Source organism: Taeniopygia guttata, chromosome 6 (assembly GCF_048771995.1).
Source record: "Taeniopygia guttata chromosome 6, bTaeGut7.mat, whole genome shotgun sequence".
NCBI classification, from domain to species: Eukaryota; Metazoa; Chordata; class Aves; order Passeriformes; family Estrildidae; genus Taeniopygia; species Taeniopygia guttata.
The window spans coordinates 21,695,610-21,712,486 of NC_133031.1; the positions used below are offsets into that span (position 1 = coordinate 21,695,610).

The following is a 16,877-nucleotide window of genomic DNA, read 5'->3' on the forward strand; positions in this document are numbered from 1 at the left end:
TCCTAGAGATAAGCAGGCCTCTTCAAAGCACTGTTTTGATTCATTCCTAGAGCTTGTTCATTATGTGTGTTGGATGGAGACTGGAGACTTCTGAATAATTATCATGGCTGTGTAATTAAAGACTAGCATAATACTTATGCAAAAGTGTAAGATTCAGATAAAACGCACATAGTTGTATTTCCCCACTTTATTTTAGTGTTTTGACTCTGCAGTTATTTTTGGCACTCTTCGGTTTTGATTTTTTTTTTTTAATGAAAAGATTATAGAACACTGTGTTAGGTGACATTTTTTATCAGACTTACAAGTAAGGTATTTAGAGGTAGAAAGCTGAGACCCAACTCCAACTAAAGGTCCATTTCACTTTGTGATTCTTCAAAATCTGATCCTGATATGCATTTGTGATTTTTCACTATATTGATGTCCACTTTGAGGAATCCATGGCATGGATGAATGTATAGATAATGGCCATGAAGGGCTGGGATTTAAAGTTTTGGGACTCAACTCATGTCTTCTTTAAGAGCTGTTATTGCTAACCTGTTTTTCTTTCTTTCAAGTCTGGAGAATTCTGAGAACTGAAATACGCTGCCATATACACCAGCAGCTAACAATGAAGGAACTGCTGTCTGCACATAGCAGAAATACAATCCAACATGGGCAGGCTGGACTTAATCTTTTGCTGACTTAATGATTATTGTGTAGCCAAAGGCAGTGCCTGGTAGCTGGAGATTTCTCTTTTATCCATAATGCAGTTTATCTAAGTAGGTCTTAGGAGCTTTGTCTTCTGTAGGAAGATATCCCAGCAAATCTTCCAGACTGGCTAGATTTTAAAACTTCTTTCCTAAGTTATTTATAATGCTTTATCACTCTGTGTTTTGTATGTGTTTTGATTTTAGCTCATGGTCCTAGTCCCAAAACTGTCTTGCAAAGTTCTCATGTGCTGCTAAGGACCTTTATGAATTGTTTATGTTGTTGGGATTGTTTGGCAATAGATTGGTGGCCTATGGAAACAATGCAGAAGGCAACTCAGGAGCTGGAACAGTATCAGTTCACAAAACCAGAAGAACCTGTTCATGCTGAGAAATGAGGAAACATAATTGTGTGTGTGTGTGCAAAAGCACCAGTTGTCTTGGAACAAATTGCTGAATTTAGAAAACAGTTTTCAAATCTGCTGAGTACAAATGAGTTGCTACTGAAAGGAAGGCTACTGAGAAAAATGGTAATAGCCCTTTTATTTAGGAGCTAGAATGTTAGCCCTTACTTGTGTTTTATCACCCACACGGCAAAGCCTGTAGTCAGCATGCGTTATACTTATGCACTGCCACAACATACTCGTAAAATCTGTTGAAGCTAAAATTTCTTTTACTAGATATATCTTGCTCAAGTGCTATAATGGGAAGTGTTACAATTGCCTGGTAAAGGTTTTTGATTAAATTGATCTTCCTGTGTCTAATGTAGGTCTGTTTTAATCTTGAAAATATATTGCAGGTTTGTGTGCCCCTTAAAAGGTTAGGAAAATGCAGCATTCTAACAAGCCTGCCCTGCATAGCCTTGCTGCCATGCTACGATTTCTTTTTCCCTTTTTCCACTTGTGTCCATGTGCACAGCTCCTTGGCAGGTTACAGAACAAAGCAGGACCTCCCAGGGATTCGCTGCTATAGTAGCATAGTTAAAATATAACATACATAGGTTAATAAAGGGCAATTAAATTCAATTTGTAGGCTGTGTCCTCTTCTGAACTCACGCCTTCTGACCTCTAAGACTGTAATCTCAGGAATGTTCGAAGCTGGAATAAACTACCAGTGTGGCAAAAGCAGCAGTCCTGCCCTTTTGCTCGCCTGCCAGTGTTGGTTTTGCCAGCTCAGCTCTGCTGTGGCTGTATTGTAAACCAGATCAGGGCACACATCTGACTGAAAAATACTTCTTTACCCCTATTTAGGATATAAGCTATATCTTGGCATTCATATTTTCTCTTCAAAAGGATGTTGTAGTTGGGTATTGAAGCATCTGACCTCTTCGCTTACATGCAGTACATGTATCTAAAAGATGCAAATAGAAAAAGCCAACAAAAATTCATGCTTTGAAGGAACGAGATAGATTCTATTTAATCAGTTTACTAATACATCACTAGAATGGATTTTTTCATCAAAGTTAGTGTTTTTTCTTTTCAATTTAACCTTGCGGTTTTTTTTAAGGAAGTGATTATGAAATAGAACAAACTCTTCTCTACCAGTGCATATTACTAAGAAGTAGATTGTTTTAACCAAATAAGGTTTTCTTTCTTGGAAAAAAACCCCAACCTCATTTTGTCCAAAAACATTTTGGATGTTTTTGTTTGTTTGAGGGTTTTTTTTCAATCCCTAGGATCTACTTTGGATTTGCTGGACATATATTTTATTTTATGTTTCAATGTTTTGATCCATTTGGATAGGCGAGCAAGTACTCTTTTAAATACAGTACACAAATGATGGAATTCTAAGCAGCTGTAGAAGACAAGAATTGTCAACAAAGAGAATTGAAAATGAGTGAGCTCTTTGGAACTTCAGTACTTAGTATAGCTTCTAATAGAAATCAAGTGTTAATCTTTGAACATCATGTTTGACTGCCAGAAATGCTCAATAGATTAAATAAATGTGTATAGAAAATAATGGTAGTCCACTTATAGGAAAGACATCATTAGCACATTGGGTAGGGGAAATTTGGTCTTCAGTTTAGAGTAGGCACTGTGGGAACATGAGATTTTTGACAGTAAGGTTATCTGTATTTCAGAGTTTTCTGTAACAGCAAGCTTTTAATGATGTGTATTTATTTTAATTCCAGAACAAGAATATTAAAAGAAAGCTTAATTTATACCAGTATTCTTTCCTTTAGTTTTATTTAAAGACAACCTAAGAACAAGCTGGTTCAAGAGAAATAATGTTTATTAAGACAGAATTTTATTACCTTTTTTATGGCTACTGCTTTTTCTCGGAGGATTTTAAATACTAGTTTTGCAAGCAAGAATATCTTGTAGTAACCAGCATGTGGAAAACATTGTTCCCGGAATTTTGGGAGCATATCACAACAAAGGTTTCATTTGCTGGGTTGACTGTTTATAAACTCTTTATAAACTGTAGCATAATATAGTATACAACACTCCCCTTTCTTTTAATTATACTTATGAGAGTAGGCAAACAAATATTTTTAGCAACAGGGTGACTACAAGGGGCCATTCTATTATGCTGTTTTATGGTGCACAGTACTCTGGACACATGGGCATTGGTAGATTGTTTCCTCCATGGAATTGCTCCTGAACTTTGCAACTGGCTGTTCTAGTAGGCCTGCTAAAGACTGATTCTGGGTTTTGTTTTTCTTTTCTTTTTCCCTTTTACTTACCAAAAGCAGAAGCAGAGCTACAGTGAATTTAAAATGGGAGGTTCAAGCAATACAGACCAGCCCTTGCTCAGCTTTTTGAGTGCCCTACAGTGGAAATGTTATCCTAGCTTGCTTCTGTTTTTTCTTGTACCTAGTGTACTTTCCTTAAACCTGTCTGGTTAATGTTAGACATTTGAAGAATTAATTGGTACTTTCTGGCACAAAGGTGCCTGGTGGTATCTTGAGAATTGCTTGCTTCTGCTCTGATACTACGGTAGCACAGTGACTGAAAGCGGTTGATGAAGCTGTAAACAAAGTATCTCTGAAACAATTTCACTTCTCCAGTGTAACCATTAATACTGCTTTATTTCTAAGTTCTTATGTAAATGACAATGTTTAGAATTAGCTGTTGCTTATATGTATAATTTTAGAAATACTTAAAAGCCTCTTTGCATAGCTGTACTGGTGAAAACAGCAGTTGCAAAATGAAGGATATAATTTTAAACAACTGTAGAGATATTTATAATTTTTCTTCTGATAGAAACTTCTATCAAGAAGTAATGTAGAATTGGATGCTGAAATTTATATAACAAGAAATGAGCCTATGTTAGAAAATTAAGTTTTTCACTAACACTTGTTTTTTCTTCCTTTTTTTCCTTTTTTCTAGGACCGGAATAGGCCCTATGACACTTTTAACTTGCACTCTTTGGAAAATTCCTTAATGGATATGATAAGGACTGATCATGAGCCTCTGAAAGGTAAACACTACCCTCCCAGTGGCCCACCAATGAGTTTCGCTGATATAATGTGGAGGAATCATTTTACAGGTTAGGAATATTCATATGTCCATGCTTGCTTGGTGTTTAAACAAAAATCAGCTTTTCAGTATTTCTATAAACTTTTTATTAATGAATGAGTTTCCAGTTTTGTGAAATTTCTGTTTCCCATCTTAAGATAAACTTCTCTACTAAGAAGATAAGGTGAAATGTGTATCCATTTATTGTAAGTGTACAATCATAGTATTATCTGACTGGCATATCTGAAACATGGGATTTTGTATCAATAAATTGTAGAGCAAGATCTCTTGCTGCAGTCACTTCAAAAAATGTTTCATGGAACATCGTTTAGAACCAGTTGGTTTAGATGCACTGGTTCTAAACCAACCACTATTTTAAGGTTATTCTCTGTAGTTATTTCAGGTTTCTTTTAAATAAATTTATCTTAATTTTGATTTCAAATTGTTAGGGGGAATCAAAAGATATTAGGTATTGTTAAGTGCTGGGAATGTGTTGATTATGCTGTTAAACTCTGCTCTACCAGGTGTTGGCATTAAGGATGAAACCGTTTGTAATACTTGGCTGATAGTATAGGAAAAGGTGTGGCAGCATTTCATTGAATTCCTGATCAGCCTGCACCCTCCTTTGTTTTTATCTGTCAATGGTTGTGTTTAAAATATGTACACATTCTTGCTGATATGCATCTTTCTGACTTTTAAGACTGAGGATAGTTGTAAGCCATATACCAAGGAAGTATTGAATAAGAAATGATTCCCAAATACTAGGAAGTCAGAACACAAAGAAGAAATTTAGTTGTGTATAGCACTTCCTATGCTAATGCTTATATACATGTTTTTTGATGTCATGACTGCCTCATTTACTCTCCTCTCCATTTGTAAAAATATTTTTTCCTGGTCAAAGGTATTGTGCCATTTTTACCATCTCTTCTGGGTACAGATTTTATTCACAACCCAACCAAACTGGCTTTTGTACCACTGTTATCTTGAAATTTGCTGTGCCATAGCCTTCATGTGTTTCAGCCATTATTCAGCTATCTAAAATATAAAGGAATACAGTTTCATGTCTATTCTGATCATAAACTTCTGAAATAAGGGTCAAAGTTGAACTTAAAAAAACAAGCTCAACAAATTTGACATTTCTACTGGATATATGTTTCATGTGGTTAGCATTAGAACAATAAATAAAATTCAAATTGCAAGTAAATACAGTTAAGTATTTATTGTATCTTGTTAGATTCATTGTAATTTAGCTAAAACTCCCATTATTTTAATGGATTTTTTCAGTATTTATTTACATATACAAATAGAGACTAATGTTTTAAGAATGAATTTCCACATGAATCTGAGTGTGGAAAAACTGAAAAAGATGGGGTTAGAAATTGGAGTGGATATTAATTATTGAAGTTGGACTGCTTTTCTATTAGCTACCTCCCTGTGTTTCTGCCTATGGGTTTTTTTCCCCCAGTGATACCTTTGCTTTCCCTGTGTTTCTTTTTTCTCTTCCATCTAAGTACAGGACAGACTTTGCCAGCCCCCAGCCTTGCCCTTGCCTCATGTGCACTTTCCCTGCCCCTGTTTTCACACTGCAGTGTAACTGGGAATATTTGTAGGAGCAGCTCTTTCAGGGCTTGTTCATTCTCCCTTGCAAGAGGCATTGCCTTCCTCTGTCAAACAGATTATGTTACTATTTTAGCTGAATCCTTTTCCTGAAAACCATCCTTCTGCAAAAACTGATTCAGTCCTGACATCAGTTGGTTACTGCATTTTTGCTGTTTCTTTTTCTGTGAAAGTTGGTCTTGACTTTTCTTGTACATCCCACTACTTTTTCTCTACAAAGGTGCAGAAGGTTTCAACTGCTGTCCTTCTCTGCACCTTCCTCACATTTCACTTTGTCATCTTCTGAACTCATTTGCTTTTTCTTATTTATTCCACTCTCCTCTGATTCTCCTCCTTAAGTTCAGTCTGCTACCACATTCAGAAAGTAAGTTTTCATTGCTGCTTGCTTTGGCTTGCTCTTAAGTCATTGCCAAATTTTTGGGTTTTGAAACCCAAAAAACCTTGAAGCTTTTTAAATATATTGGTTATGTACTTCAGCTTAATGTTTTCAGTTCCTTGTAGACAAACTTGTGTGAAGGCCTCTTGTGTGAAATGTCTGGAATATTATTAACTTAACCAACTCTCTGAGCTAGTTCCTCTTCATTTTACCACCTCTGTCTTTCATAGTAAACTGTTTATTCACTTTAAATCATTGCTTCCTCTTGCATCTGATTGTCCTCTCTTATGTTTATGCGCTACTTCTTCTGTAGATACAAAAATCCTAATTTAAAATAAAAGCAATGAGATGGCTTTCAAATTACTTTAAAAAATTGTTGTTCTTTAATTCTTCTTCTGTAAATGAGTCCTTTTTTCTCAAACAATCACAGCTAGCAGCACTTACAGGTCAGTTTGCCATACATTTACCATCCAAATTTTTAAGTGGAAAGTATGAAAACGGTGAGTACCAAAATCCTCTGATTTTGAAAATACAGGAAGATTTTATTCTAGAAAAACTGTATATTTCTTGGGGCCTCCAATGCCTGTTACAGAGCCTGAAACAGGTCCATGTTTCAGGATCGTTTCAACCTGCTGTTGCCAGAAAATACTTATTTTTAGAAGTACTCTCTATATATGCATTAATGAGTAAAATATTGCAAGCAGTTTATCTGAAGTTTGAAACTTTGCTTGGAACATCATCTTTCTTGGCATGTATGTCCTTTGTGTCCCAGCAGATACTTGGAACAAAAAATCATTCTCTTGGTTATGGAATGAGAACTCTAGATTAGAAGGTGGGTGGGAAGTTTAACCATAAAAGGTTCTGATGGGAAGATCAAATTGAAATGCTTCTGGGATATTTTGTTCTTGTTTTGGGGTCTGAGTTCCTCATGCTCTGTTTGGTTCAGAGGAGGTAGTGGAGAAGCGCAAGGTGAGAAAGCGAGAGTTTCTTGTTTGTAGTTGCTGAAGCTTCATACCCTTCTCAGTCTGAGGTATGGCCAGGCTTTGTCCTGCCAGCCATGGAAATAGTGTTTATTTCAAGGTCAGCAAAGCAGATTCCTTCTTTTAAAGCATGATCCACTTGACCTTGAGAGGACATGTGATTCACTGACATCTTTTGAGGAGGGACTTTTTCATTGCTTTCAAGTGTGGAGCAGAGCAAGTCTGGCAGATTATTGGTGCAGCAGAAATGATCTGATCCTCACTCCTGCAACGGTGAGTTACTTACATTGAGCCAATCTGATTGGCAGGCTGGCTTGGTGCTCTCCAGTGAGGACAGCCAGGGTCACTCAGTCATTCAGTTCTTTTTGTGTATTTCTTGCTGTAAAAGAGATTTGAAATCTAGCTCTGAGGTTTCTGGACCTAAATTACCAGCATATCCATCTAAGTTGCATTTTATCATGAGCCCAGACTTGCAGGAAGGTGCTCAGTGTCAGCTCTTGTTTTGTTTCTAAAACTGATTTCTCATCTTTTCCTGCAGAGAGGGGAACCCTTCTGTATGTTCCTGGCTTTCTGTCCTCATAGTCTGGGAACTGTGCAACCTTAAAAATAATTTGCCATTTTTGTGCTTTGAGATTTAAGGAATGTAAATTAATTGAAAAGGAATTCTCATTTTCATTTGTCCCAGGACCCTTTGCCAGACTTCCCTACCTGCTTTCTCTACCATCAAGACCAGCTTCAACATTTTTCTTTTATTTTCTTTCAGTCAATACTCATAAATACTTTCCTTCTTTCAAAAGGAGGGAAAAAATAGGGAAAAAGTTGAGTAAAGGAATTGTTAAGCTTCTCTTGGTTAATGACAAATGACAGTGTACAGCCCAAGGTATCTGGCTGTTCCCCATCTCGGTCATAACAAGGCCTCTTTGACAGAAGTGTGCACTATCTCCTAAGATGTTTTTCCTGAAGAGTCTTACTTATTTTCTGAATGGCCAATAAATTTATTATAGACTACAAAAGTATGAGCAACAGTTTTGCTTTAATGACGAAAGGTTTTATTTGCAGTATTTTATAACCTTTTTTATTTACCTTCTACTTTGACTAAAGGTGTAGTGCAAAAGTAAATTATCAGAATGGCTATGGGTAGATGACACTTATCACTGACCAGAACATTTCTTTCCTGCATAATAGTGTCTCCTGTCTGTGGTGTAATATGTCACTGTTGCAATATGTTTATTCATGTCAAAGTATTGCATTACACCACAAACAGAGGTATTCTGATCTATAAAAATATTTCGATCAGAAGTAACTAGCAGCTGCCTTTGTTCTATTTTAAAATAATTAAATAAAATATTTCAGCTGTGTTAGATCATATGCTGTGCACATGTGCTATTGACAGGTCCATGAAACTAAGTATAAAACTGAGGAAAGAAATCATGCCCTTTAAAGTATTTATTTCAAATTTATTGTTACACTAGATAACAGTACTATTTGCTGTTTTGTTCTAAATCAGAACAGAAACAAACTTTGTAATTTACAAATCTCCACCTAACAAAAATAGTGGGTCTTTTTAAAGTATCAGTGTGACATAACTTCAAATATAAATAATTGGAGACAGCATATGCAAAGGGAGATTTCAAGAGTAGGCTTTAATAGACCTAATTTTAATGGATATCATACTGTAGAAAGATAGACAAAGCATGTGTTGATTATGTCGCAATATTTCAGTAGAGATCAAGATGTTGAGTATAAATATACAACAGTTCACAGGCAGAAACGGCATCTGTGGGGAAATTTTATCTTGATTTTCAGTACTTAATGTCACCCATTTATTTGTGAAACACAAAACTGAATTTACTGGGTTACTACTTCATAACTTTTGTAAAGACTCTATCAGGTCATATGAAAACGAAGCAAAATTTAGGATTTCTTGTTTACATTTAAATTACTCACATTTTTGACAGCCAAGTGTTTGCAGATTACATGCAACTTAAGACTGTTGTAATATGTACAGAATGGACCTTCACTTTTCCACTTTGATTTCCATTCATTTCAGTACATGCCACCTGATTTTGTTCAGCTGTAAGGGTTCCTAAGCTTTTTGTAAGCAAAGCACTAAGTTTTCCACATGACCTAAGAAAAGTGAAGGTGAATGGATCATATTTGTGTTTGCAGTCGGCAGCTGAACACAAAGGTCATGCAAATAGAACAAATGTTGTCATCTCAGTGCTAGAAATGGTGCTACACTGTTGGAGCTTTTTGCAACGCTTCATTAGGAAAAAAGTGCAGTGTACCAACATTTCCCAAAATCTCGATGCTCATCAGACTTCTTTCTGTAAATGGTCATGGAAAACAGAGTGAGCAGACAGATGTGCTTGCACGTGTATTTGTGTTTAAAATTAGGCCCCTCATGCTAATCCTTTTGAAGGAAAGAGTATGTTGCCTTCCAATTTGAAACTCTGCTTATTTTAAAAAATCCTCTTTAATTTTTTTTTTTCAGGACACAATATGGTTATTAAATGGTTCATATTTTTAAAATTAAATAAGTGGTTTTTGCAACAATCCTGTAGTATGGTCATACTTCCTGATTTGCTGCTGGCAACCAGAATGTCCTTGTCTTTGACCTGCTGAATCTGTTTGGTCAGAAGTGGTAGGGTTTTCTTGCTTGCTTTATTTAGTTTAAGAAGTGGTTGTAGAGATAGTAAATTTTCCTTCTCTTTATTTCCCTTTTTTCATTGTGCTAGTGAAGACTGGCCTCACAAAGACCTAAAGCTGTTTTGCTTGCTTTCTTTCTCACTTTGCTACAGTTTGGAGGGTTTTGTATATTTTAGTATGGATTGCTAATGGTAAAGTCTGCTTTGCTATTGTTTTATTTTAGTCCCCCCAAACACACCAATGAAAAATGCCAATATTGCTCTTTTGAATACAGTTCTAGAACTTTATGTAGAATGAGCATATGTGTACAAATACTTGTCTACCACTTACAAGTAATGCAAAATTTAAGTTCAAGTCTTGCTTTCGAAGTACTATTATCTTGAAAACATAATTGTTTTCAAGCTAAAAATGTTTGCACTACTTAAATGTGTGCAAGACTGCTCTGTTTTATTGAAGCAATGTAATTTACTTATAAAGTCTGCATTTCACTGTAATGTATATGCTGTTTTATTACCTACTAGTAGGATATATATGCTTAGTCAGTGATAGGAAGAAGTTTTATTACTGATATTTATAGCTGATAATTATGCACTTCTCTTCACATTGCCACAATATGTTTTTGCACAGTTAAAGTATATACATGTGAACTCAGTAATAGTTCTTCATATTTCCCTTCTGGCAAACAATAGCACTTTTGTTCTGCTCAGTATTTTAATTTTTTTTAAAGATCTGTAAGTGTGGGTGTTTAAATTATGGGTGTGAACAAATGGCAAATATACATAAAAAGAGGTGAGAGAATAAACTCAATAACCTTCTTCAGAGAGCTACCTTTTAGTTTTATATTTTTTTTATGTGGACCCTTGCTTACAATATGCTTGGTGTTGAAATTGTCTTGGGCATATCTGTTGAGTTAATGTAGCATAACTTCACATGTCTGAAGTTTTGGGGAAAAGGAGAGAGAATGGTCTAAGGTCTATTCAGGTAAAAACTGTTAAAATTCTTCTATATGCACATGTGCTTCACGCTTTGTGGCCATTTGTGAATCCTGGAGCACACGATCAGGGCTGAGCTGGGGGTGTGGGGAGATGAGGGAGGCTATGTGGAGTTGTAGGTTGTGCTGCTATCTGGTCTCCCAAATACATGGGAGTCAGATGAATAATCTTAGTTCGCGTTTGGGGTAATATTCTGGTTGTGCTGTGGTTTTTGCACTCTTCTGTGTCTAAACTTTACCCTACTCCACTTGCTACCTATCTATCCCAATAAATATTGCTGGGTTTTAGTGCCTTTTGTTGGCAGTAATTTGGAAATGATAGAAAAGATATGATAAAGGAGGTATTATTACTAAAGAAATAGAGCAGGCCTAGTCCTGTTGCCAGTTTCATTTGACCTTGCCACAGGATTATATAGTCATAAATTGTAATTGATATCAACAGTGATCTGAAGAATTATGTGAGAGGAAGTTCTCAGTCCAAGGAAGTTCTCATTCCCAGAAAGTTCAGGACAGGTCAAAAGCAGACCAACTTTGCTGTTTTCTAGCAAATCTTATGCCAAATACTAGTTGCTGAATTGGTAGAAATGGTCAATCTTGGTGCAAATCATGAAGTATAATGTGCAAGAAGTTTTACTCAATATATAAGCAATGAACATGATTTCTTGGAATGTTGATTGTAACATAAGAAAGGTTAGAATAGGTAACTGTAATCTTAAAAGTCCTTCACTATGTGAGTGTTCATATCCAGCTGCTGATTAGGATTACACAAGTTCAAAATAAAAAAGCATTTAGGAAGAGTAAATGAATAAAAGAAGAAATGCAATAGTGGTAAAACTCTGTCTGATACTCATGTTTACTATTTCTAGAACAGCATTATTTCTCTAAACTGATCATGTAACTCAAAATTACCTAGACAATGAAAAACAGTATTTGTGAAAGAATCAAAAAAGATTCCTATGTGGGAAGGATATACTTCCTGACAAGTTCTTAGAAATATTTCAGAATTCATTCAATAACAGTATGTACTTTTACAAAGATAAGTAAAGCTAAATTCCATTTACCACCTCATTTCCAGTACAATACAGAAGAGAGGATGGGTTCTAAAAAGGAATTGGGCTCTCTGCCATGGCAAGTATGATATTGCACATGCAGCAGAGCACCCAGGCAGTCCAGCTAGAAAAGTCTCTCCAAACGTTAGGAGAGATAATTTAAGAAATTTAACGATGTAAGATGAGCAACAGTGCAGCCTGGGCTCTACAAGAATCATCAAGCCTTTGTTTATGCTCTGAAGTGTTTAAAGAGCAAGCAGTATACAGCTAGATGTTTGTCTTTCTAAACTAGGAGTTGAAAAGACATAAAAGAGGATTATTGTTTTAGCCTAACTGCAGTACTCTAAGTGTATGTTATAAAAGCACGTAATTGAAAATATACTCGGTAAACAGTTATGAAACCAAGACAGGCAGACTGAAAATGGCAGATGTACACTGAATACAAGTACTGGGGATGTTGTTACTGGAAGGTTAGAAAGAAATCTATTTATGATGAAGAAATCTATTTATGATTTCACTTAACTGCTGGAATCCATAACTTCTGTGCTCTTAAATTCCCTACGTTTCTGTTTAGTGTTCTTAATATTCTTGAAAAGTAAACTCTTTATCAAGAGATTTTGTTTTATAACTATAATTAGAAATATGTGCTTATATAGATTTTGTTAATGTTCAGGTAGCATACATGTGTTTTTCCTAAAAGTGATTGTTTTCCAGTAGTCATTTATGTGTTTCACCTAAATAGGTCTTTGAAAGTACATATTCTTAATTACGTTTCACAGTTCTACATTGCACCTTTAAATTAAAAAATTATAATTTCCTTTCTGTGCTCTCTTGTTCCTTCAATAATTATGCAGTTTTGTAGTCTACAGATGGCCTCTTTTTTCAATTGAATAATTGGTTTCAAGTAACAAAATACTAAAACATTATAGCCAATATGAAAGGCTGTGTAATTCTTCATAATTAATTTGTTGTCTCATTATTGGTATATTGCCAGTCTCTTTTGAATGCTTTTAGTACAGGTGTGTTTTGAAAGGATTCCATTAATCTGTTTCTGTAGAGTCGCACGAGGGACCTCTGAAGATGTACAGAATTATCCTGCATGCTGGTTTAGCTCAGTGGGAGAACATGTCCTTCTGCTTGTGCTGCTCTGTATTTTCTGCTCCTCTTAAAAGATAGCTGACAAGAGCTGTTTAAAAATAGCAGGCCAAGGGCAGGTGACAAAATGTCACACAAGCAGCACCTGGTCCAGTGACAGCCTGGAGGGAGGAAAAAAACAAACCCAGATGTCACAGATAGGATTCTATTTCTGAAGTTGGTCGAACAGCAGAATTTCAGCTTCAGCAAAGGCAAAGAGAAGGAGCCATCCAAGCATTATGCATTCAAATTTTACTCTATTTTTTCATAGTTGGTTTTTTCCCCTTCTATTCCAAGTATTAATTTTAAAGTACAAATTAGTAGAGACACCTTTTCTCTTTTCAAGCAATACCTGTAACCTCACACTCATTAATACACTGCTAAGGAAAAGAGGATTAATGTTCTGGGGATGTCTGAAGTATATGAGCAAAGGTTATACTGAATGAAATAATATCAGTGTTAATGTTTCTGCAGTGCTAGATTAATATGAAAATATGTATAGGAGAATTATGTCTGTAATTAGGAAATGTGAAGTGGTTAATGAAGATCATCTCTTTAAGAAGCTTTCCTCAAGGAGCTGGAAGTAAAAATGGAAATTCTATTTATCTTGTTTCTCACTTCTTTCTGGAGGTGCTCTTTGCTTCATAGCCTTATTGTGGTGGCAGTTTTTTCTAAAGAAGGGGAAAACTTCAATGTGAAGAAAAGATTGATTTACTTTTTTAACCTGCTTATGACTTAGTTTCAGAAGTGTATTGAAACTTCATGCTGCATCTGTTCAGAAAAAAATATTCATTACAGCAAAGCAGTTTCTGTAACTGGAAATAGAAAGTTTTGATTATCAATAGGAACTAAAAATGTTGGAGAGGATTGGATTTAGGTCTGCTTTGCCAGAGTTTGTTAAAATTTGTGTTTGCAGAAGTACAGCAACATAACCATTTTATTGATTTTTTTCAGTGTAGTGAGTGGATCCTGAGCTCCCATATTTGAGTGTCCATGTAGTGAAGAAATGTAAAGTGACCTCTTCCTTAGCTCCCAAACTTAGCCACAGGCCTAGAGATAGAAGTCTATTAAATGGAATTACATCATATACATAAAAGTTGCTCACATTACGTAATTGAAATAATTTTTTATGTGACTATAATCATCTTTTTACATATTTTTCCAAGTAAGGAACAATACAAATTACAGCTTGCAGATTTTCTTAGGTGGCTTAATTTAAAAAGTCCTATGACAGAGCATCTTCAGGGTGAGGTTTAATACTTCAGCTCAGTTCAACAGTATCCGAAACGAAACTGAACAGCACTGCTGCTGTTGGCTTATTTCTTGCTCTAACACTAAAAGTAGGTTTCTCTGGGCTAAGTCTCCTTTAGGTCAAGAATATCTATTTTTCAACGTGCATATGAAAGTACTGCTTGAGAACAATATTCCTTCCAACCCAGTGTCTTTCCACAAGTGGTTGGTGATGGGAGATTGTTAGGGAGGAATGCAAAACCAGGGTAAGAAGTCCCTCTCCAACTGTGTTAACTTGAAAGCTTCTGGTGCTGTATGTAGTATGAAAAATAGTGATTTATTTTTACCAATTAAATGGAGTTTTGTAATGCTGTACTCGTTGTTGGAAGCGAACTATAAATGGCATAACTGCAGCAAGGCCGAAGTTGAGGTCTTGTTTTGAAAGGGTAAGCATAATGCTTTCTTAGTGCAAAGTAAAGGAATGTATTAAAATAATTGTTTTTTGTTTATATTTTAAGTATGTAATACTGAAGGTATGGTGGTGTTAAATATTTTAGATGTGTATTCTTGGGAAGTTGTCTTCAGTAGGTGGAAGATCAGCTACCCTGACTGTTCATTCCCTTTAGAAATTTTTCATATTAATGAATTTAATTTGATTTTGAAATAAAAACATTGAAAATAGCTTTTACTTACATTGCAGGGCGTATGGGAATAAACTTCCATCATCCAGGAACAGACAATATCATGGCTCTTAACAGTAAGTAGTTAATGTCTAGTGATTTATATTGCCATGTAGAATACTATTTCTTACATCTATTGTGTAGCTGCACAGTCAGTCATAAATATGTGTAATGTTTGCATAGAAGTTCATGTTCACTCTCTGAGAATGCTTTCCATAAGTCAATCACCTTTGATTCTTTATATTAACTTTGCAACGTCTTTATGTGTTTCACTGGAACCTTCATAATGCCTGCTATGGAAAATATTACAGAATAGTCTCTCTTGTTCCCTCTTTTGTGGGTGTGTATGTGTGTTAAAGTTGTAACTTTGATTTCTGATATCTCTCCAGATGTATTTCTTCCTGTTGGGATGAGCTGTTACAAGTTTTGCATACAATTACATGGACTGACAGTGTTTGCTTGTTGGTTTCCATTATGTAGATCGGAATTGAGAGAATGTTTAGACATCCAAATAATGAGGAAAACTGCACTTCACTTAGAGATTATTGCTTTTTTTTCTGTCAGGAAATAAAAATAAAATTAAAAGTCCAGTCATGAACATAAGAACTCAAAAAACCTGGTAGAATGGATCTGGAAGACAGTTCTGTGTGGGGAGGGTGGAGGACAGGGTGTCAGGCAGCACCAGCAGAATGCTGAACTGAACTGTGCAAATCAGAGTTATTTGTCTGTCTAATCCTGAAAAATGCTAACTGTTTTGAAATGTCCATTTTTGTTTACTGTGTTGTATTAGATATTTTGGGATTACTTATGAATTTCGCTAAAATTTTTTGCCTTTGCACTAAGACTTACTTTGTCTATGTAAGTTAGACAGTGTATAGCTGAAAACTGCAGAGTTTTTTTTTTTGTTTGTTTGTTTGGGTTTTTTTTGTATAGCAGCAAGCAAAGAATAACTTATAGATGTGAAGAACTGAAAATTAGTAATAGACAAGATGCAAGGTGTTTAACATTTGGCTTTTAAAGCCACCTGGCTTTTAAGGCCAGCTTTTGAAACCATAAGACTTTGCTTGTCCCCTTCTTAGTTTTACATGTTAATGGTGAGGTGATATTTTGGGGAGTTTTTGTTGTCATAGTTAGCAGATAAACCCCATTTTCATATGGCACATGAAATTTTGGGAAATCAAATCATTAACTAGGAGAAATGTTTTGTTTAATTAAAGGCTTTATTAAAATAAAGAAGAAGCTGTTTATGCCTCTCTGTGTAAATAAGGTCTGCACAGTACACAGGTGTTTGACATGAATTCTGGTCTCAGACTGTTCTACAGTGGGCATTTCAACAAGCTAGCTACAATAGAAATATATTTGTGAAGAAGGGATACTATGATTAAATTTTGAGTTACCTTTACAAATTGACAGTTATGATTAAATATATAGTAACATTTCTTACAAAGTCCAACAGAGATTTTGCAAAGATGGGAATGAAAAACTGAAACAAAAAGTTATACTATTTTGGGACAACTTGCTTTTTTCTTAAATGAATGATGTCTTTTATTCTGATTTCTTTTTGATGAAAATAATGGAAAGAACTTTTTTCCTGTCTAATATCTTTGAATTCTTTACAGCAGCTATATACTCTAATAGTTTATAAAAAACAATACTCTTTTGTAGCTATAGTCCTGTTGCATAGCTAACTGAGGGACCAGAACTATATATATGTATATATGTATGCATTTGCATTACTTAAAATATTATGGGTTTATTCAAATATTAACTGTTTAAAGACTTAAATAAGCCTGGAATCATAAATGTGCAATTTATGCAAAATGAAATTAAGCACAAATCCACAGTCTGAATAAGTTCCTATATATTTTTCCTCTTCTGCAACTCTCTTCCCTTCTTTTCTATACTAGACCAGGCCATACCATTTTTGGCCATCAATGAGAGCCCTTAGCTAGCATTATTGTACTGTGAAACCTGTTGGGTTTTGCTTTTAAATCTTTGAAGAGCTGAGAATAAAAGCAAATATT

The 16,877-nt window shown here is 35.2% G+C and overlaps 1 protein-coding gene across 16 annotated transcripts in view; it reads left to right on the top strand.

The window, feature by feature from the left end:
- CPEB3 (cytoplasmic polyadenylation element binding protein 3) overlaps window positions 1–16,877 on the top strand; it is an 82,059-nt gene that overhangs the window by 24,591 nt on the left and 40,591 nt on the right. For 9 of the 16 annotated variants that reach the window (XM_030276118.4, XM_030276120.4, XM_072931128.1 and 6 more), the window contains exons 3-4: window positions 4,019–4,178; window positions 14,874–14,930. In XM_030276118.4, coding sequence (XP_030131978.1) covers window positions 4,019–4,178; window positions 14,874–14,930 — 217 coding nt within the window. The remainder of the gene's footprint in view (window positions 1–4,018; window positions 4,179–14,873; window positions 14,931–16,877) is intronic. The other 7 variants (XM_030276126.4, XM_041717181.2, XM_072931131.1 and 4 more) reach the window with 1 other exon arrangement.